General features: G+C 57.6%; 1 protein-coding gene across 1 annotated transcript in view; it reads left to right on the forward strand.

The window, feature by feature from the left end:
* The window catches only part of TESC (tescalcin), a 50,499-nt gene that overhangs the window by 27,681 nt on the left and 1,822 nt on the right, over positions 1-20,996 (forward strand). Inside the window, exons 4-6 of the mRNA XM_077766050.1 lie at positions 12,122-12,202; positions 16,531-16,988; positions 20,484-20,794. Of these exons, the coding sequence (XP_077622176.1) occupies positions 12,122-12,202; positions 16,531-16,988; positions 20,484-20,794 (850 nt within the window). The remainder of the gene's footprint in view (positions 1-12,121; positions 12,203-16,530; positions 16,989-20,483; positions 20,795-20,996) is intronic.

Below are 20,996 nucleotides of genomic sequence, written 5' to 3' on the forward strand. Positions count from 1 at the left end.
CGGCCCTCCCGCAAGCCCTGAGTGCACCTGCCGAGACCGAGACCCAGTGAGCAGCCCCTGCTCCCCTGTGCCCTTAAGGTGACGCCCATGCTCTAGCTGGGGCCTAGTGTTCAGTGTGGGCAGCATGTCCTCCAGGATCACCCCCCACCCCCTGCACCCCACAGCCCCCTCCTGGGGGTGCCCCATGCCGCCACTTACAGGGTTGTAACTGTGCCCCTAGCAGAGCGCTGGCCCCACGCGGGGCCAGAACTGATGCTCTTGCCCTGGGCCGAGTGCTGACTCCAGGGCTGGTAACCTACTACCTGCTCAGGGAGTACAACTTCTGGTTGGTTGAATGAATGAATGAGACCAAAATAATGAGGAAAAAGTTAGTATAGGGACTACCAAAGTTCTGTAAGTTTTTTTTTTAATGTTAATTTTTGAGAGAGAGCGAGGGAGGGGCAGAGAGAGAGGGAGACACAGAATCCGAAGCAGCTCCAGGCTCTGAGCGGTCAGCACAGAGCCCGACGCGGGGCTCGAACCCACGAACTGTGAGATCATGACCTGAGCCGAAGTCGGACGCTTAACCGACTGAGCCCCCCGGGCGCCCCAGGACTGCCAAAGTTCTTTATAGGCCACAAAGCATGGTCTGCGTGAGACTCGTTGTTCTTAATACGGTTTTCCTCCAGAAGGGGAAGAATTGATCTGGGGCCTGGCTCCCAGGAAGCGTTCACGGATGTGAGCTGTTCTTCCCTGAGCATGCTTTCTGTGCTGCGTAGCCGGAGCCCGTTACTGAGCCTTACAAACCCCACAGGAAGCAGTGGTAGGAACACCTGTTCTTCCCGTTTTACAGCTGGGAAAGTGAGGCTCAGAGAGGTCCTCACCTGTTCCCGAGTCACACAGCTCATAAGTAGAGGAGCCCAGCGCTGAGATCCTCTGTAAGGGAGCTGTGGGCATCGCCTTAACCTGTGAGTGGCCTCTGAGGACCGTCTGCCCTCGGGGGCCTGGGGTGGGTGTGGATCGTCCCCAGCACCGAAGCCCCTCGCTGCCCCCCGAGTCTCCCAGGCTCTGCTGGGAGGGCAGTGCCCGCCCTGCCCAGCAGGAGGGAGGAGATGGGCCGCGGTGTTCTGTGCAAACAGGCCTGCCTGCCAGGCCCCTTCCGGAACTGCTTTGCCTGCTCCCGACCTGCATCTCCGGGCCTGGAGAAGGGTGACTGGGCAGGGCTTCCGGTCCCGTGGGCTTTCCTGCCCATCCCCCCAGGGCAGAGGAGGTGCAGCCCCTCGCACCGTCCCCACACTGCCCAGGGGCTTCCTGAGTGACCCTGGGCACATCCGCGGGGGGTGTGTGCTACGCTGGGGGTTCCGAGTAGGGAAAGGAGCTTCGTTTCCTTAGGGTTGAGTTTTGTGAACGGCATTGACCGAGGTCCACTGGGCAGGGCCCCCGGCACCACTGTCTTGGGGGGGGGGGGCAGCACTCTTTGCCCCTGCCTTCTCAGAAAATGAAGGTGCCTGAGAGCCTAGCATCCCATGGGACAGGGGTTGGGGGGAGGGGTAAATACCCCCCGTGCAAAAGTCCCCTCAGCGGTAGCCATTGAAACCTGCAGGCTTTAAACGTACACCTAATAAGTTTTGTAACTTGCACTAAAAAATGAAGAGGGGCGCCCGGGTGGCTCAGCTGGTCAGGCGTCTGACTCTCGGCTTCGGCTCAGGTCATGATCTCCACGGTTTGTGCGTTCGAGCCCCGCTTCGGGGGCTGCGTCCATAGTGTGGGGCTGCTTGGTATCCTCTCTCCCTCTCTCTCTGCCCCTCCCCCACTCGCTCTGTTTTGCAAAATAAATAAACTTAAAAGATATGAAACTTTAAAACAAATTAATGAAGACTGGAGCGTCTGAACTGGTGACTCTGATAAATTGCATGTAGCTTTAAAAAAATCCCACAAGGTAAAAACCACCGAAAGGGATTTAATGTTAGCCCACTGGTTTCCTACCCGTGTTTGGTTGTTCCCCTCTCCTTCCGAAAATTATCTAACGGTGTCCAGGGATGGCCTCCCCCTGAGGCCTCAAAGCTGACGCATCAGAACCCAGTTCTGTACACATCTGTTTCTTACAAGGCCCAGCATCTGATTTAAAAAAAAAAAAAAATTCATAAAGATGCATTATTTTTCTTGAAGGCCCCCCCCAAGTTATATGTTTCTGGGCCCCCAAAACCTTGAACCCACCCTGACGGCAAAGCACTGAGCTCCATGGGCTCATGGAGAACTGCTTGCTTAGAAAACGGTCACGCGACACATTGACGGAGTTCGGATGCTATGCAGAGACTTGTCTCCCGTCCTCAAAAAGCTCCTCTTCCAGCGGGGAAGCCCCTGGAAGCCCGTGAACAGATACAAATTTCAGATCGTGAGGGAAATAGAGTAATTGCCTCTTGCACTTATTCTTTCTGAAGCTGGGCCACTTGACGGGCGAGTGTGTTAAACTGCAGATTTGACCTCCCGAGGGGATGCGTGGCAGGCTCTCAAGCCCCAGAAATAGACGCTGTGGGACACGTCAGCCAGCGCAGGCCTGCCGGAGGGCTGATGAGATAGAGCCACGCTGCAAAAATGTTTGTAGATTCATCAGGCCCCCGAACGTGGGCGAGTTGTGGCATGAACGGAACCGTGGACATACAAGGCAAAGGGACAGGGAGCAGTGTTCATCGCTGAGCGTCACCGAAGCCCAGAGCGGCCTTCTGATAGGCCACCTGCCAGGGCACCGACAGAGTCCTAACTCCGCGTCCTGTTTTGCAGCCCCGGCAGGACTTACCCCTCCTTTGTCGAGTTAAAGGTCAGTTCGCAGTCAAGTGCGTACGTAGGAGCCCCAGCTGCCGTAGCCGGGGGCTGGCCGGGTGCTGGGCACTGCGCTGAATGGCCACTTGTGTGGTCCCGGGGGTCTCAGGAAGCCTGTGAAGTTCATACCATCATCCCATTTTCCAGATTAAGAAACTGAGGCTCAAGAGGATAATGTCACCCAGCAGGGCTGGGGTTCAGAGGCAGAGCTGGAGGCCCTCAAATATTCTCCCCACTATTTAAAATCTGTATGTTTTAGGGACACCTGGGTGGCATCCTAGTGTTGGTTGCGGCTCCAGTCATGAGCTCACGGTTTTGTGAGATCAAGCCGTGCGTCTGACTGTGTGCCAGCGGCTCGGAGCCTGCTTGGGATACTCTGTCTCCCACTCTCTGCCCCTCCCCTGCTCACACTGTATCTGTCTCTCAAACAAACTTAAAAATGAAAACATCTGTATCAGAGCGCCTGGGTGGCTCAGTCAGTTAAGCGTCCGACTTCGGCTCAGGTCATGATCTCACGGTTTGTGGGTTCGAGCCCCGTATCGGGCTCTGTGCTGACAGCTCAGAGCCTGGAACCTGCTTCAGATTCTGTGTCTCCCTCTCTCTCTGCCCCTCCCTCACTCATGTTCTGTCTCTTTATCTCAAAAATAAGTAAACATTAAAAAAATAAAAGAGGGGCACCTGGGTGGCTATCGGTTGGGCATCCGACTTCGGCTCAGGTCATGATCTCACGGTTTGTGAGTTCGAGCCCCGCATTGGGCTCTGTGCTGACTGCCAGCTCAGAGCCTGGAGCCTGCTTCAGATTCGGTGTCTCCCTCTCTCTCTGCCCCTCCCCCGCTTGTGCTCTGTCTCGTGGTCTCAAAAATATTAAAAAAATTTTAAAAACTATATCTTTTGATGGGTTTACTTGGGCAGGGTCTTCCCTGCTTAGAAAAAAAGCCGGAACCTACAGTGGATCATATTGGATTTCTCTTAGTCATTTTAATCCAGTCACTTTGCTTTTAACTTGTCAAGTAGCTAGAAATTTCCTTTTCTTTCTTTTTTTTTTTTTTTTTTGTGAAGTACTCAGAGCAGTGAAGAGTGGAGGCCCTGCCTTCACCGTCAGGCCATCTTGCTGTCAGGGTTTATTGTGTTCCGGAAGTCCATGCATCCTCCCTCGAAGGCTTCAGCCAGCATAACGCGTGTTCATCTGAAAAAGATAAACCCACAGTTGCTTGTAAAACTCCCCAGGCCGCAGTGGGCACGAGTGGGCCTGCTTTCCCGTCTGTTCAGGTGACCCAGGGAGGCATGCGGGAGTCCCTTCCGTGTGAGGGGTGCTCAGGTGTCAGAGAAGCAGCATGCAGCTTTCTAAGTGGACTTGAATACTTCAGATACTCGAATAGCAGGTTTTTACAGAGACTCTTTCCCCCTTTGTTTAATAAGGACTCAGCCCTTGCTTGCAAAAGCAGGCAGTGGGGGCTTCTGTTTGGAGGTGGGGCATGTGGGGAGGGGGGTGCATGGAGGGAAGGAGGGAGGGCCAGAGAGGAAGCCAGCATGCACGCAAGGTTATTTTATATGTATATATATATTGTTTTTAATGTTTTTTTTTTTATTCTGAGAGAGAGAGAGAGAGAGAGAGTGAGTGAGCATGAGTGGGGTTGGGGCAGAGAGAGAGGGAGACAAAGAATCCGAAGCAGGCTCCAGGCTCTGAGCTGTCAGCACAGAGCCCGACGTGGGGCTTGAACCCATAAACTGTGAGATCATGACCTGAGCTGAAGTCGGATGCTTAACTGACTGAGCCACCCAGGCACCCTCTACACACACACACACACACACACACACACACACACACACACACACATATGTATATATGAGATATATATATGAGATGAGGAAGGAAACGGAGAGAGGGTGCATGTGTTGGGACCGCGGTGGGGAGAGGCACCTTGGGGTAGGTGGCCACGTTCAGACTAGAACAGAAGGGGCAGCAGGAGCTCCATGTGATGACAGCAGGCAGGGGCGCTGGCCGGAGGCCGTGGCAGACCCTGCGCGGTGGGCCCGCTTGCCCGCCTCCCTCCTGACCCGTCAGCCTCCGGCTGCACCTGCTGTGGCCGCATGGGCATTCCTGCTGTTCCAGCCACAGAGCTCTAGGATGCGCTCACGACCGGCTTTCTAGAATGCTCTTCTCCAGAGCGGGGTTTCTATTGGCCCTTGGGGCTGGAGAATGTGTGTGGGGTGGGGTGGGGGCGTCCTGTGCACGGTAGGGTGTAGAGCCCATTCTGCGCCCTCCCCCGGGGTCATCACCCGAAACGTCCCCGGACATGGCCAGGCGCCCCCCGGGGATTGAGAACTCGCCACCCTCCGCTCTCTGCCCGTGTGTCACCTTTCCCGGTCGCCCCACTGAGTCTTCGTCCGGTTCTCTGGGGTCGCTGCCCTGTCTCTGCTTGGTTTGCTTGCAAAGTGCTCATCGCTGCCCAAGAGCCGTCGTCTTCCCTCTGTCCGCTTCCGCTGCTGGAATCCCAGGGGGTGGTGTCTGTCCGGCTCCCCACTGACGCCAGCACCTGGAACAGTGTCTGGCACGTGCAAGAGCCCTGCGGTCGGTACGCGGCAGGTGCTGAGGGGGCAGCGGGGTGCAGGCCTGGAGCAGATACAGGAGCAGCTGAGAAATCGTGTGGCAGGAAGGGATGACGGTGGGGACAGTGCTCTCGCTATTGAAAGAGACATCTGCCTCGTGGCACGGGGACTGGGGCTTTTACTGCCGGACCTTTTTTCTTTTTATGTTTGTTTATTTCAAGAGCAAGCAAGAGTGTGTACACATGAGCTGGGGGAGGGCAGAGAGAGGGAGAGGGTGGGAGGGAGGGAGGGAGAGGGAGAGGAATTCCCAAGCAGGCTCCACATTGTCCACGCAGAGCTCACCGTAGGGCTCGATCCCACGAACTGTGAGATCATGACCTGAGCCGAAATCAAGAGGCAGATGCTCAACCGACTGAGCCGCCCAGGCGCCCCTCTGCCAGATCTTTCGTGCCAAGGCACGTGGACGGGAGAAACGCCTGGTGCATTTCGGGAATCCCTAGTGTTTCTTAAACCCTGACCTTCACACGAGTGTCCCCGCGGTCACGTTGAAACGCAGGCCCTGACTGCGGGCCACACACACCCGAAGCGGCTGCTGCAGGCCAGGGACCGCGCTTTGAGCTGCTCAGCACTGCCCGGGGAGACGCGTGGTGAGTGAGGCTTGGTCCCCCCTGCCCAAGTCCCCATGGGGCCCCAGTTTCCCCAGGGTGGGGTGTCCAGGAGCGGCGGGCAGGCAGACCCCGCAGTGGTAGAGCAGGGAGGCCGGAGTTCCAGGCTGAGAGCTCTTGGTGCCTCATCCGACCTCATCCCCCTGGGGGGTGGGGGGTGGGGGTGTCAAGGCCTGGTGGGGGCTTAGGACACCGAGCAGAGACGAGCAGCCGGAAACCAGCCACATATGACAGGCTTGGGGTGAGGGCCCCCCCTTGGCGGTTTCTTAGTCTTTCCTTCCCTTGTGGGCTGGACGCTTGTCTTGCCTTCTTTCTGGCCCCGGATGGGGCCTCCCGGGGCCGGGTGGGGGCGGATCCCCAACCAAGATTGCAGCTGTGTTCTCTCTTTAAAGTAACACTGTGCAACCCGGAGGAAGTAGCAAGTATGAGGAAGCACGCAGGGCGGTCAGAGCTGGGGTCNAGGTGTGTAAGTTTTGTGCCCCTGGGGTCTCCATGGGGGACCCCTCCCCACTGGTCACAGGGGCCCCGTGGCCTGACCCCTGGCTGCCACCTATCAGCTGGGGCCCCAGAGCCCTGGGCTTGGGGGGAGCAGAGCGCTTTCCTGTGGCTGAAGCCTGGGCCCCACTCCTTCAGCTGGTGACACCGACACACCGACTGGTTCTACCAGCCCGGTGGGCACCTAGGGGTGGGGAAGGAAGGAAAACAAGACCGAAACTGGCGTTTTTATGGGACATTAAACTGTGGTCGGCCTCTCCCAGGCTCTGGGCTCAAGGCCTGCAATCGGCTTGTTCAAAAAGGAGGTTGGCAAATCTCTGCCAGTGACCCTGGAGACCGGCCGCCAGATGGAAGTCCTGGCATCTGCTGCCCGTCTGTCTCTTTTCTTTGCAATCAGACGTTTCTTTAGCTGGCTGCCTCAGTTTCCCCTTCTTTAACATGGGGATAAGCGTCTGCCTTATAGGAGAATAACGTAAAGCTTTTAGAGCAGTTACTCGACACCTTGGGAGTACATAAATCTGCTGCTATCATTATTCTAATTTTCAATATATACATATATTTTTTAAGTTTTTAATTAAAAAAATTTTTTTTAATGTTTTATTTATTTCTAGGAGAGAGAGAGAGAGACAGCATGAGCAGGGGAGGGTCAGAGAGAGAGGGAGTCACAGACTCTGAAACAGGCCCCAGGCTCTGAGCGGGCAGTCAGCACAGAGCCCGACGCGGGGCTCGAACCCACGAACCGCGAGATCATGACCTGAGCGAAAGTCGGACGCTTAACCGACTAAGCCACCCAGGCGCCCCTTTAAGTTTTTAATTTAAGAGAGACAGAGACAGAGAGCGAGTGGGGGAGGGACAGAGAGAGAGGGAGAGAATCCCAAGCAGGCTCCACACTGTCAGTGAGAAGCCTGATACGGGGCTCAAACCCACGAACCACGAGATCGTGACCTGAGCCGAAACTAAGAGTCGGAGGCTTAACCGACTGAGTCACCCAGGAGCCCCTGTTATTCTGATTTAAAATTAAGAGCTTGCTGTGTGTCAGGCAATGTGCTAAGTGCCTTATGTGTATTTATGGGATTTAATCATTTCGTATGAACCCCATGAGTGAGCGGAGGCTCTGCGATGTGGGGGGCCAGGGGGGGGGCTCACCTGAGCCGATGGGCCTGGCAAAGGGCGGAGCCTGCGCCAGCCCCCGGGCGCGCTGGATCTCACCTCCGCTTTGCTGTGGGCGGTGCCGGGTGTGCACCCAATTCACAGTGCAGGAGACCGAGGCAAGGAGCATCAATAAGGTGCCCGCGTGAGGGAGAGCTGAGGTGTGAGGGGGCGTCCAGCAGGTGCCTGTGGCAAGAAGGGGGGGGCGCCAGGCCTCTGAGACCCTGGCGCGGACGTGCCAGAGGCTGTGATGCCTGGGACACTGCGCCGGCTCGGGGTCCCGGCATCTGCCTCCCCTCCTCTGCCGTCGGTGGGAGGTCAGGCTGCTTTTCTTGTTAATATTCTCCCGCAGACACGGGGCAGGCTCTGCGAGGTCCTTGCTCGCTCTGTTCTCCCTCCTTCCAGAGTCAGCCGCGCGGGCCCTCTGGCCCTTTGTGGGATATCGTGGGGCCCCTCTTTCCGAGCGGGTCTCCAGCCCCTGCAGCCTGCACTTTCCCCGCTGGTGGCCTCAGTTCCGGGATTAACTGGCTTCACTTCCCAGGTGTGTGCCCAGATAAGCTCCTTCCAGCGCCTCTGGGGACAGCCGCGCCCGTAGCCCAGTCCCCAGCTCGGCCAGGCACAGCTGGGGGCTGATGGGCTCTGAGGGTCCAAGGGGAAGTCCTGGGAGCAGCCGAAGGGTCTGGACACCTGGGAGGGGAAGTGAGCTGGGCACCGGCTGGTTGCTCAGGACAGAGTGAATGAGGAGGCGAGCTGCACCCCTGCTCACCGTCCCTTCAGCTCTGCTTCCTGCCCCTCTGTAATGCCCCCAGCCACGCGGGGATTGAGAACATGGTGCTTTGCAAACGAGAGTCCCTGTCCCCATGCTCTCTGGTGCGTGAAGGCTTCATCTATGGCGTCTGTGTGCCCACTTTACAGATGAGGAAACTGAGGCTGGGGATGGATTAGCCGTGACCCTCTGGCCAACCAAAGCCAGAGGGGACTTGGGGTCTCACGAAGTAACTCGCCGTGGAGGGCTGGTTGTTTCTTTTCCATTCTCCCCAAATTCTCTCTCCAGCTCCACGTGGCCCCTTTGATGAGACTCGTTCCACGGAGGGGTCTCTGGGCTCTGTCTGTCGTCGCCTGTGGCTGCTTCCTGCCAGGCGGGGCGGCGGCGGGGGTGACGTACGCCAAGGCAAGTGGAAACATGTCGGGTCCCGGAGAGAGGGACTCTCACGGGTTGAGCGTACCCGTGACCGACAGATCAAGAGCAGAACGTTCTCAGCCTCACAGCCTCCCCGTGTCCCCACCTGGTCACCCTCCCCGAGAGCAGCTGACCTGTGTCCTGATCGGAGCTGCAGGGGTTAGTGTTGGTGCCTCTTGTTCTCTGTGTAAATAGAGTCCCAGTGTGGTGGTTCTTTGCCTTTTGGTTTTTAAATGCATTTTAGGGATTTTTTTAAAAAATGCTGTATCGAGACATAACGCATATATTTTACAGTTTACGGATTTAGAGCATGTAATCAGGGGCTCCTGGGCGGCTCATTTGGGTCAGTGTCCAACTTCGGCTCAGGTCATGATCTCACAGTTCGTGGGTTCGAGCCCCGCGTCGGGCTCTGTGCCGACAGCTCGGAGCCTGGAGCCTGCTTCAGATTCTGTGTCTCCCTCTCTCTCTGCCCCTCCCCTGCTCACACTGTCTCTCTCAAAAAATAAATGTCTTAAAAATTTTTTTAAAAAAATTAAAAAGTATGCGATCAGTTTGAGGACATTTCCATCACCTCCATCCAAAGGAACCCTGTACTGTTAGCCGTCAGCCCGTCCGCACCTGCTCCACCTGGCAACCCACTGCCTGCTTGCTGCCTCCGTGGGTTCGTCTCCTGTGGTCACCGCGTGTACATGGGTCCTCTCCCACGTGGCCTTTTGAGCCAGGCGGCTGCTTTTTCTTTTCCTTCCTTCCTTCCTTCCTTCCTTCCTTCCTTCCTTCCTTTTTCTTCCTTCCTTCCTTCCTTTTTTATTTCTTTCTTTCTCTTTCTCTCTTTCTTTCTTTCTCTTTCTTTCTCTTTCTCTCTTTCTCTTTCTCTCTTTCTCTCTTTCTTCTTTCTCTCTTTCTCTCTTTCTCTTCCTCCCTCCCTCCCTTCCCTCCCTTCTTTTCAACATTTATTTATTTTGGAAAGAGAGGGAGAGAAAAAAATCACAAGTGCGGGAGGGACAGAGAGAGAAGGAGACACAGACTCTGAAGCAGGCTCCAGGCTCCGAGCTGTCAGCACAGAGCCCGATGGCAGGACTCAATCCCACCAACCGTGAGATCATGGCCTGAGCCCAAGTCTAGAGCCGGATGCTCAACTGCTTGCGCTACCCAGGCGCCCCGAGCCCGGCTTCCTTCACTTAGCGCCTGGTCTTCGAGGTTGATCTACATGGTAGCGTGTGTGTATTAGTACTGCATTCCTTTTCGTGGCCAAATAGTATTCCATCACCGCAGGCAACTGTACTGAGTGCGCCCCTTCTTTGGACCTGGGGTCTTAGGAATCGAAAACATGGGCGTCCACGGATACCAGCTCCTGAGTTTGGCCACACGCCCCACAAGCCAGCCCAGCCAGGAGCACTGGGAAAGAGGCAGGGAGGAGCGTGGGGGTCAGGGTGGGCTCACGGAGCTGTCTGGACGCCAGGGCCGGGTCCACCTTTCCCTCCAGGCCTCAGTCTCCCCATCGGTATGGTGGGGGCAGGACAGGGGTCAGCCATGTGCTTCTGGAAGCTTCCGGCTCAAACAGTGCTTAATTCTCCAGGTTATGTGGAACTCCCTCCTTCCCGGCATGGCTTTGTTCTAGTTCTGAGTTCCAGATCAGATGAATATCGCACCCCTGCACGTTCTCGTTTTAAGTAGCTGATGTCTTCCTCCTCCCCGGCCTGGGGTGCCTCCTTGATCTCCGGGATTACCAGTCTGTGCCTTGGGTCCCTTCCAAGGCCACTACCCCTCGAAGTCTATGGGACAGAAGAAAAAGGTGAGCAGGAAGCAGGTTCTGAGAACAGAGGATGTCCTTTCGTGGGACGGTCGGCCTGTATGACCCGTGACAGGGTAGCCGGGTTTGAAATTCACCTTCTCTCGCCCCAAACCAGCATCTTTTTTGTTTTTGTTTTAAACATCTTTACTGAAATACAGATTACATACCATACATCTTGCCCATTAAAATGTACGATTCCAGGGGTGCCTGGCTACCTCAGTGGGCAGAGCATGTGACTTTGGGTCTTGGGGTTGTGAGTTCAAGCCCCATGTTGGGTGTAGATTACTTAAAAATAAAATCTTTTTTTATTAAAAAATTTTAAGTGTTTTTTAATTTTTTCAATGTTTGTTTTTGAGAGAGAGACAGAGAGAGCATGAGCATGTAAGGGGCAGAAAGGGAGACACAGAATCCGAAGCAGGCTCCAGGCTCTGAGCTGTCAGCACAGAGCCCAATGTGGGGGCTGAACTCACAAACCATGAGATCATGACCTGAGCAGAAGTCAGACACTTAACCAACTGAGCCACCCAGGCGGGTGGCTTAAAAAATCGATCACTTAAAACCAAAAGCTTAAAAAAATGTATAATGCCGTGGCTTTTAGTACGCTTGAAGGTGTGCGTCCAGCCCCACCATCAATTTCAGAATATTTTGATCATCCCCTAAAGAAACCTTATACCCTTAGCTGTCACTCCCCATCATTCCCCCAGCCCCTGGCAGCCACTGATCTACTTTCCGTCTACGGATTTACCCGTTCTAGACGTTTCGTGTAAATGGAGTCATACACTGTGCAGTCTTTGGCATCTGGCTGCGTTCACTCAGCACATGTAGTGTTTTCAGGGCTCTGTGTTGCAGCGTGGCTCCCCACTTCCTTCCTTTTTATGGCTGGATATACTCCATTGTATGGATGGGCCACAACGTATCCACTTATCGGCTGACAGACACTTGGGAAGTTTCCACTGTGTGGCTATTGTGAGTAAGGCTGGCCCTACCATTCACGTACAGGTTTCTACGTGGATGCGTGTTTCTGTTTCTCTGGGGCGTCTATCTAGGATAGTGCAGTTGCTGGGTCACGTGGTCACACTCCACTCCGCCCACTGAGGACTTGTCAGACTATTGTCTAGTGCGCAGCCCATCACTCTGCTGCCCCAGTTCCAGAATGGCCAAATCCAGGCCTCCTGACCTGGGGTCTCTGATGGGGCTCAGTGGGCTCCAAGTCCTTGGAGGGGGGTGCACATCTTGCATCTCTGCATTTCTCCGGGGGTGAATGTTGAGGACACGTAGCATCGTTGAGCTTCTGAGTCCTTCCAGGTCCTTCCTGTCACAGGATAGAGCAGGGGCAGGCCAGTGTAGCACGCTCCAGTCCCGTCCCTGGCCTCTTCCTCTGGGATCGGCTCAGGATTAAAATTTACAGCCTGAAAGTGGTGGACATGCCATCTCACCTCCGATTTTTTTCCCCTCTTTCTTTTCCCGGTGCTTCTCCTTCCTGGGACCCAGTAAAGAGAACTTCAACAATGTTCCTGACCTGGAGCTCAACCCGATCCGATCCAAAATCGTCCGTGCCTTCTTCGACAACAGGTGGGCCCCGTCCCTGAGCCAACCAATGGCAGATGACTTTGGCCTTGGGGGAGTGTTTTACCTTTGTACCTTGTTATCATGCTCATGTGCAAAGAATGGCCCCTTAAGCCATTGGGTAGAGGAGGGGACTTCTTTGGGTAGGAGTTATGAGCACAGTTTGGGGGTCAGACAACTCTGGGTGGTTGATTTGGGGCAGCTCACTCAATCCCTCTGGGCCTGTGTATTAGTTAGCTATGGCTGTGTAACAAATTATCTCAATACTTAGCAAATACTACCTCACTGTTTCTGTGCATCAGGGATCCAGGGGCAAACTAGCCGAGTTCTCGGGTTCAGGGGCAGCTGGGGCGCCAGTCATCTGAAGGCTCGACTGGGGACAGCTCTGTTTCCAAGCTCACACATGTGGGTATCAGCAAGCAACACTTCAGGGACCTCTCCCTGGGGCTGCTCACACAGGGCAGCTGCTGGCCTCCTGCAGAGTGACGTCTGCATGAGGGAGAGGAGGAGAGATTGATTCCCTGGGATGGAAGACCCCATCTTTTCACAACCTAATTTTGCGAGGGACATCCCATCACTTTTGCTGTGTTCTCTTCATCAGAAGTGAGTCACTAGGTCCTACCACAGGAAGAGAGGGGGTCACAGGGGCTGAGTGCCAGGAGCTAGGGATCATTGAGGGCCATTTTGGAGGCTGCCTCAGTTTCTTTGTCTGTAAAACGGATGTAATGATAGCACCTATCTCGCGGGATTGCTGAGCGCACACTCATCTGATGTGTACCAGCCTGGCTATCAATCTGCCCATCGCCCTGACAGACAGAGAAACTGAGGCATAGAGAGGTGGTGCACCTTGGCCAGGGTCCCAGAGCTGAGGCTCCAACCACAGTTCGTGTCCTCAAGTGTCCAGTGTTGTTGAAGTTGCAAGACTCTCGTGACTGGAAGGAGGCTCGCTGTGTGAGGCTCTATCAAGGTGTGGGTCAGGTACGGCCTCTCCAGGCTGCCAGGGCCTCTGGACAAACACACCAAGACCCTAGGCCTGACACCCAGGGTCTGCAGAGATGGCCGAGAAACCTGGAGAACCGGCAGAAAGAGGAAGAAGGGAACGGGCGTGCTGTGGCCAGAAGATGCACGGTGACTTCTCGGACAGGTTTCAGGTTTGTGAGCCTGAGCCGCTCAGCTGTGGTTTCTGCCAGCTGTGTGTCCCTCTCTGAGCCCCCTCTGTTCATGGGGTAGGGGTAGGAGTCCTCAGCTGCCATGGAAGATGCAGAGGCCGGCCTGCAGGGCGAGGCCTGAGAGAGTGACCAAGAGCGACAGAACTGCACGTACAAAGGCCCTGTGGCACCAGAAAGTACAGCGAGTGTGTGTGGCAGAAAGGAGGTCTGGCCAGAGCATGGAGCGGCCATGCAGGAGGAGAGGGGTGCGGAGGGCAGAGCTGCATCGTGCGGCCCCCTGACCAGTAAGAGGGGTCTTGACCGCAACCTGGGAGCAGCGGTGGGGGGCGGTGGGGTGGCTGATGGGTTTCAGGTGGGGTGTGGAGCCCACTCTCTGGCTATGCCAGTGCCTCATAGGGGTCCGGGACCTGGGAGGGGGTGGTATTGTGGCCCCCCAGGCTGGACGCAGGGCTGCTGAGTGGAGGTGGAGAGCCGTGGGCAGCTTTGCGACACCGGGGAGGGGACAACAGAGGACAGAGTGAAAGTGAGGTCTGGGGTTGGAGGGGACGAGCCGGCATCCCTTGTGGCGGATTGTCCTGTCGCCAGCGGAAGGCGCACAGCCCGTGGTGGAGAAGGGGCTGCGTGATCCTGGCTCTGCCTGAGTATCTCGGAGGAGGCGGCCTTGGCGGCCAGCAAGGCTGAGCAGGAGCGAGAGGTGCCGACGGGCGGTGGGAGGGGTGCCAGGCTGGAAGAGGCGCCCCTGGTGTGGAGCGGACGTGGCTGCTGGGGTCTGGGGTTCAAGGTGGCACAGGAAGACGGTAAAGGGAGACCAGAGCCTCCTGGTGCCTGGAGCGAGAAGGGGGCGTGAGGGTGTGTGCACGCTGTCCGTGTGCTGCCCGCGTGTGTGTGTCTGTGAGCGGAGGCTTGTTTCCCAAAGGCTCCATGCAGACCTGGCCACGTGTGTAGCTGGGGGCACCGGGGACCCAGCCTTCTGTGGGGCGGAGCCGGAGGGGCCAGGGTCCCCATAGCACGTGGTCCCCCGGTGGGGGGGAGGGACCGGCAAGCCCTGCTCCCTGGGGCCTGCGGGAACCGGGGCCGGGGACTCGCAGGCTGGCCCTCGGGTCCTCCCCACTGCCCTAGCAGGGGCCGGATTCAGGCTACAGAGAGAGCGCTCTTGGCATGGGTGAGAATGTTCCGGGGCCTTAAAACAAGTCTGACCTGAGGTCACAGCTCTGCTTTCCTCTGTCACCCGTGGGAACTGGGAACAGCTTCGGGAGCTGGGTCTTCAGCTCCCTGGTGGCATTCAGGTGTCTGCTGGGCTGCCATCTGGGAGCCGTGGCCTCCGCGGAGGGGGCGGGGCGTGGGAGCGGGGCGCCACTGAGGCCTCCATTGGGCCCAGGGACCGGACTTGGGGGCGGTCAGCGAGAGGCAGGAGAGACCCCTCCTCACTCGGAGGGCTGTCCGGAGTTAGGACAGCTGGTGGCGGGCTGGGGCAGGTGCGACGCTGCCCGCAGGAGGGAGGAGGTGACGTCAGGTGGTCAGGGAATGTTGAGTGTCCAGAAGGCTGATGTCCAGACAGGCCTGTGGGGGCCGGGGTGCGGCCGGAGGGGGGTGCCCAGGGCTGGGGTGGATGGTGAGACCCATACCCACCTTCCAAGCCTGGGACAGCAGGTGGGGGAGTTGGAGGTGATCCCGAGAACTGAAGTCTCTGGAAGGTTTCAGGCAAGGGAGCAACGGGGTCCGATGTGCATTTTGCAAAGTCCGTGTGGCCGCTCCTGGGACACAGCGGGGGAGGCTCCTGCGGGGGGTGGCCGGGCTGGGTGGCCATGGCATGGAGGCGAGTGGGCAGGCAGCCCGGAAGTCTCTGAAGAGGGGACGGCTGAGGAGGGGCTCCCCCAGCTCGGGGCTGCAGCTAAGAGCGTGTCCGTCCTGAAGATCCTTCCCTTCTCATCCTGGAAGGTCTAAGGTGGGGGGAGGGGGGGTGAGAAAGGACTTTGGAGCGGGGGCCAAAGGCAGAATTTTCTTCACAAGAAATCCTGCATCAGCCTTGCTTCCTGAGGCCCTTCAGGAACAGCACGGTGGTCGCAGAAGCCTGTTTTGGAGGGCGGTGTGAGCAGGGTCCTTCCCCACCTCTAAGGGCTGCATCTTACAGGGTCATCAGAAAGTCAAGGATGGAAAATACTGTCTAAACCGGGCATCTCTGCGGCAGAGCGTGAAAGCCGCCCGTCTGCTGAGTGCCCGCTGTGCGCCTGGCGCCGTGCCCACCACGAGGCAGACCCAGCCTGAGCCTCACCCGGAAAGCGAACGCTTCTTGCCCCTTCTGAAATGCACGCCCGTGGGGACAACCTCAAGCCTGCCTTGACTTCCTAAAAATCTGAACTTAGGAGGAAACTTTTCACTTTGGTAGTAAACTGATATCTCCGCCAAGCCGACCCCCATATTAGATAGTGTTTCAGACAGCTGATCGCAGGAGTCGGCAAACTTTTTCTGTAAAAGGCCACAGAGTAAATATTTTAGGTTTCGTGGGCCACGCAGTGTCTGTCACGACTGCTCATCTCGGCCTTGGTAGCATGAAAGCTGCCGCAGAAAGTAAATGAACGGGCGTGGCTGTGTGCCAATAAAACTTTATTTATAGACACTGAAATTCAAATTTCATGTAATTTTTACGAAAGTTTGTCATGAAGTGCTATTAGTATTTTGGGTTCTTTTTCTCTCCCCAACAGATATTTTCAACCACTTAAAAACATGAAAACCCTTCTTAGTTCATGGACTGTACAAAAACTGGCCGCAGGCGGGGTCTGGCCCGTGGGCTGCGGTTTGCTGGCCTCGGGTCTGAAGGGAAGGGTCAGGAGATGTAGCTTGGTGAGTTACAGAGTCGGTGCCTTGGTTTCCCCACATCTGGGAGCCCTGCCCAGGCGGCTGTCCACCCCGGGCCTCACCAGCAGCAGCGTAGCTGTGCGTCTCCCCCCGGCCCCCCGCTCGGTGAGCTCTGGGGGGCAGCACCTTCCTGCCCCTCCCCCACTAGTGCCCCCATAGGCAGGGGGCTGGGAGACAGAACCCAAGGCTAGGCCGGCCCTCGCGGAAGACGCGTGTGCCCAGAAGGGCCGAGTTCTCGGAAGCATCGGAAGGCAGAGGTCAAGCCCCAGCGTTTAATGCATTACCGACACCCCATCTCTGCGCCCACAGGAATCTGCGCAAGGGGTCCAGCGGCCTGGCCGACGAGATCAACTTCGAGGACTTCCTGACCATCATGTCCTACTTCCGGCCCATCGACACCACCATGGACGAGGAGCAGGTGCAGCTGTGCCGGAAAGAGAAGCTGAGATGTGCGTGCGGGGCCGGGGCCGTGCCCCTGCAGCAGGCGGGTGGGCGAGCCTGGGCGCGGGGAGGGGGGGGGACACCAGTCCCAGGTTACAGCCCCCAGGAAGGCCCCTGTGCGTCTCTCCTCCCGAGCTGCGCTGTGGCGGCCTCTGCGTGGACACCCTGGGGAATGGGACGGGGTGTGGGTGATGGGAACAGAGCACAGGCCTGGGCCCTTCCGCTAACACACCTCGTTCTGAGGCTCGGTGAGGTCGCACAGGCAGAGACCCTTGCTTCCCTCGTGCCAAGTTCATGGGACACCAAGTTCGTGGGACGAGCCTCTGGCTGATCTGTCCTGGAAGAGCCCCCCGGGCCCTTGGGCTCTGGGGCGGGCTTGGCTGTGATCCGGGCGGGCCAAGCAGCACAGGGTCCCAGGGTCCCATGCGTCGTCACATGTCCCTTCCCTGTGTGGACTTTCCCACGACTCCTGACATCCCACCCCCACCCCACCCGAGGCTCAGCCTCATCAGCAGGAACGTGTAAACACGGGGCCTGGGCTGTATTTAGCTCTGGAATGCAGACGAAAAGGGCTGCCGGGAACTTCCCCGGGCTGGGTGCCCCGAGGTCCTTTGATGGTACCCTGGACCAGGGGGGAGCCTGGTGGCGGCCCAGCCACCCACCTGCTCCAAGGGCCAGGTCAGAGGTCGTGGGGGCCCCTGGTTTCTCTTCCCCCCCCATGGGGCGGTCGTAGGCAAACGGGTTAACTTCTCTGAGCTTCAAGGGTGCAGTCTGTGAAATGGACTCAGGGCAGCCTTGCCTCATGGGATCACGTGGGTGAGAAGAAATGACGTTTGCCACACGTGGCACAGAGCAGGGTGTCTGGTCCATGTGGGGTCAGTGCCGGGGACTTTGTGAGGGTGAGTACTGGGGCCAGAGGGGTTGCCCCCCCAACCCCGGCCTCTGTTGGGCTGCCAGATGCTGAGAGATGCCCGTAAAGGAACAGAGTGACTGTCCCCAAGTGGAATAAGCAGAGGAGAGGAGGTGCTGATGTCCCTGGTGCCCACCGGGGACGGGCTCAGATCAGCCAGGGGCCNTGGGGACTTTGTGAGTGTGAGGGTGAGTACTGGGGCCAGAGGGGTTGCCCCCCCACCCCGGCCTCTGTTGGGCTGCCGGATGCTGAGAGATGCCCATAAAGGAACAGAGTGACTGTCCCCAAGTGGAATAAGCAGAGGAGAGGAGGTGCTGATGTCCCTGGTGCCCACCGGGGACGGGCTCAGATCAGCCAGGGGCCTGGAACACCGCAGTGGGGTCCACACCCTGCCGACGGTGNCCCAGTGAAGAACCTTTAACTAGAGGGGCCCAGAAACAGATGGTGGGCGGAGCGGCCGCTGCCCTGGGACCAGCGAGCAGCGGCTGCCATGCGTGCGGGGCCCGCAGACACGTGCAGACATGCGCTGCTCCGTAGATCCTTAGTCTCGTTTTACTGGTGGGGAAACTGAGGCCCAAGGACATAAGGAACGTTCTGGAATTAGAGGGGCAGTGATCTTTACGTGCTGGTGGACGCAGTCTTATAGGACACAGTGGCTTTGAGCCCCGGGGACCCGGAGGACAGACACCTGATCATCTCGAGGGCTCCGTTCCGAGGGTTTTGGTTGGTCTCACGGAAGCTGTCACCCCTTCAAACCTGTGTGCTTCACGAGGGCGTTGGGTTCAGCACAGCCGGGGGGGCGGGGGTGTTTTCCTGCCGGATCCTGCTGTCTGTGTCCCCAGCCTGCCATCGAGGGTGGTGGCACGCCCGGGCCTGCTCCCAGCGGCAGGGGCTGTGGTCATTTTATTGGCCTGTGTTTTATCCGTCTGCTCCTCGGGCCCAGGGGGAGGCTTCTGGCTTCAGTGAAGCCACCCCACTCAGCAAATTAACTGCGGCCGAAAGGGCCGGTGACCTCGGTGGGGAGCGCAGGGATCCCCCTGCTGTGTGGTCGCGCCAAGTGCCCGTTTGATTGAATTACACTCTCCTCTAAATTGCTCCCCGTCTCGCTCTGGTTTCAATGGGTGACTGTTCCCTTAATCTGCTGTAGTGACCTGCTGGCAGCTGCTGATTGGCATAAAACCTACCACCTCAGAGGCGGAGGCATTTGAGAGCTGATGCCTGCTCCCCGGCTGTGCGTCCCGAGCGTCTTTCTTTACTTATGGGTCCTCTGTGTGCTCTGAAAGTATTTTCTCATGTAAGCGCCGGCCAGATAGACAGATGGGCTGTGCACACAGGCACGCATGCACAGGGCGAGGGCCGGCCGCACAGTTCCATACCATCCGGCCTCTGCGGGCGCGGAACATTCCAACCTGCGCTGCCCACCAGACAGACGGTCCCTCACTCGCTTTAATAACTGCGGAGCCGGTTATTGACGGAGCAATGCTTTCTTCCCAGAGTGCTGCTTCGGGAAAGTCTTGTGGCCTGGGGGGTGGGGCTGCTTGGCTGGGGTCTCAGCCTGGGTATCCCCCCTCCCCCCACCCCAGCTCTCAGGATAGGGAGCCTGGTCTATAATTAGCTCTCCTTGGCTGCCCCAGGGGACCCGGGGAGAGCAGGGAGCCCTAGGGACCTGCCCGGGCATTTGAGAACCGGTCACGTTTAGAAAATTAAGACATATATAGAGATCCGTTTTCTGTATTAGAAACAAGTGTCAAGAGACCCCAGAGGGTGAGGAATCCTGTTAGACACTTGGAGTCAGCCGCTGGACAGGCAGGCGGCCCTGCCTCTGCGCCTCAGTGGCCTTATCTGAAATGGGAGTAAGAACAGAACCTGAACAGCAGACACGGAGTACCTGCTATTCAGTACACATCAGAGCAACTCCAGGGGCGCCTGGGGGCTCAGTCGGTTGAGTGTCCGACTTCGGCTCAGGTCATGATCTCACAGCTCGTGGGTTCGAGCCCCACGTCGGGCCCTGTGCTGACAGCTCAGAGCCTGGAGCCTGCTTCCGATTCTGTGTCTCCCTCTCTCTGCCCCCCTTCTCCCACCCCGCCCCCACCTCCACTCTCGCTTTCTCTCCCTCTCAAAAATATTAAAAAAAGTGAAACAAACCCCAGGGAGGTATAGGAAGAGAGGTGAATCTCTGTGCCCTTCTCCCCCTCACCCACTCCCCCCAAAAGGAAACGCCCTTGCTGGAGTTTATTCTCCAACACACACCAACGTATACATATGCTTTATTTTTGATGTACGCGCAGTGGAACTGACGATTCCTGCCGCTTCTCTGTGCTGACCCCACACGCCCCCGGGGCAGATGGCGGCAGTGTGGTCAGCGGCACGGGAAGAACTTGGCACGCACGCGGGCATCTGCAGACATCTCTGCTTGTTTTTTCCGCTATGTATCTTGGAGCCTTCTCCGCATCTGCATGTAGAGGGCGACCCCTTCTTCACGGATGCCTGGTGACCACTAGCACGGAGGACCGCGGTTTACTTAGCTAGTCTTCTGTTGATGGGACAGGGGATGGCAGCAGGCTTTCGGTCACAGAGAGTGCTGCGGGCAGGGGTGAGGTTTGGGGAGGCTGGGTTGTGCCAGAGCCTGAGATAGCAGTAAGAGGGGCAGGAGCCCCACCTCTGGTCTCATGAGGTCATGTGTGCCCAGAGCAGGAAGGACACAGATGGAGCCTGGCACTGCCCACGACTGGGTGGGTGAGAGGCCCCACGGGCAGATGTTATCGCGGTGACTCACCGGCCCAGAGGGGTGGGCCGCCCAGGCCAGCCCTTTACCCTCCTGCCCCAGTGGTCTGCGAGCCCAGAGGGGCAGGGCGGGCAGGGTGAGGCAGGGCCGGGAAATGGCAGGAGTCGGTGGGTAGATGAGGGGAAGGGGAGCCTGTGCCTCTGCGCCCTCCCCCTTCCTTTCCACCCTCATCCACTAGGTTCTCCCTCGGGGGCTCGGGTGGGGCCCTGGTCGGCTCGCACCCTGCCTTCCAGCCCCGAGCTGGAATTCAGAGTGGCCTCCGGCTGGAGGCAGCAGGTCCGGGGGGACCCCTGCTTCTCATGACCGAAGGGGCCCAACCCTCTGCGTCCCGGGGAGGGAGGGGGGTCTCCCGGGGGAGGCCGCTCACCCTGCGTGTGCTCTGTCCCCAGGAGCCTGATCAGGTCTACGAGGGGATCACCTTCGATGACTTCCTGAAGGTGAGTGTCTAGGAGCAGAGGTAGGGGTTGAGGGGGGTGTCCCGCCCGCTGGTCAGGAGGAGACTGGCATCTCTGTGGAGGGGGGGGTCACGCGTGGCCTTTTAAACACCGGCTGTACTTATTTTTATCGGACGAGTAATATTCACGTGTGGCTGGAGCAACTGGAACAGTATAAGCTGCAACAAAAACGATCCCCCCCCCC

This window comes from Crocuta crocuta, unplaced genomic scaffold (genome assembly GCF_008692635.1).
Source record: "Crocuta crocuta isolate KB4526 unplaced genomic scaffold, BGI_CrCroc_1.0 scaffold339, whole genome shotgun sequence".
NCBI lineage: Eukaryota > Metazoa > Chordata > Mammalia > Carnivora > Hyaenidae > Crocuta > Crocuta crocuta.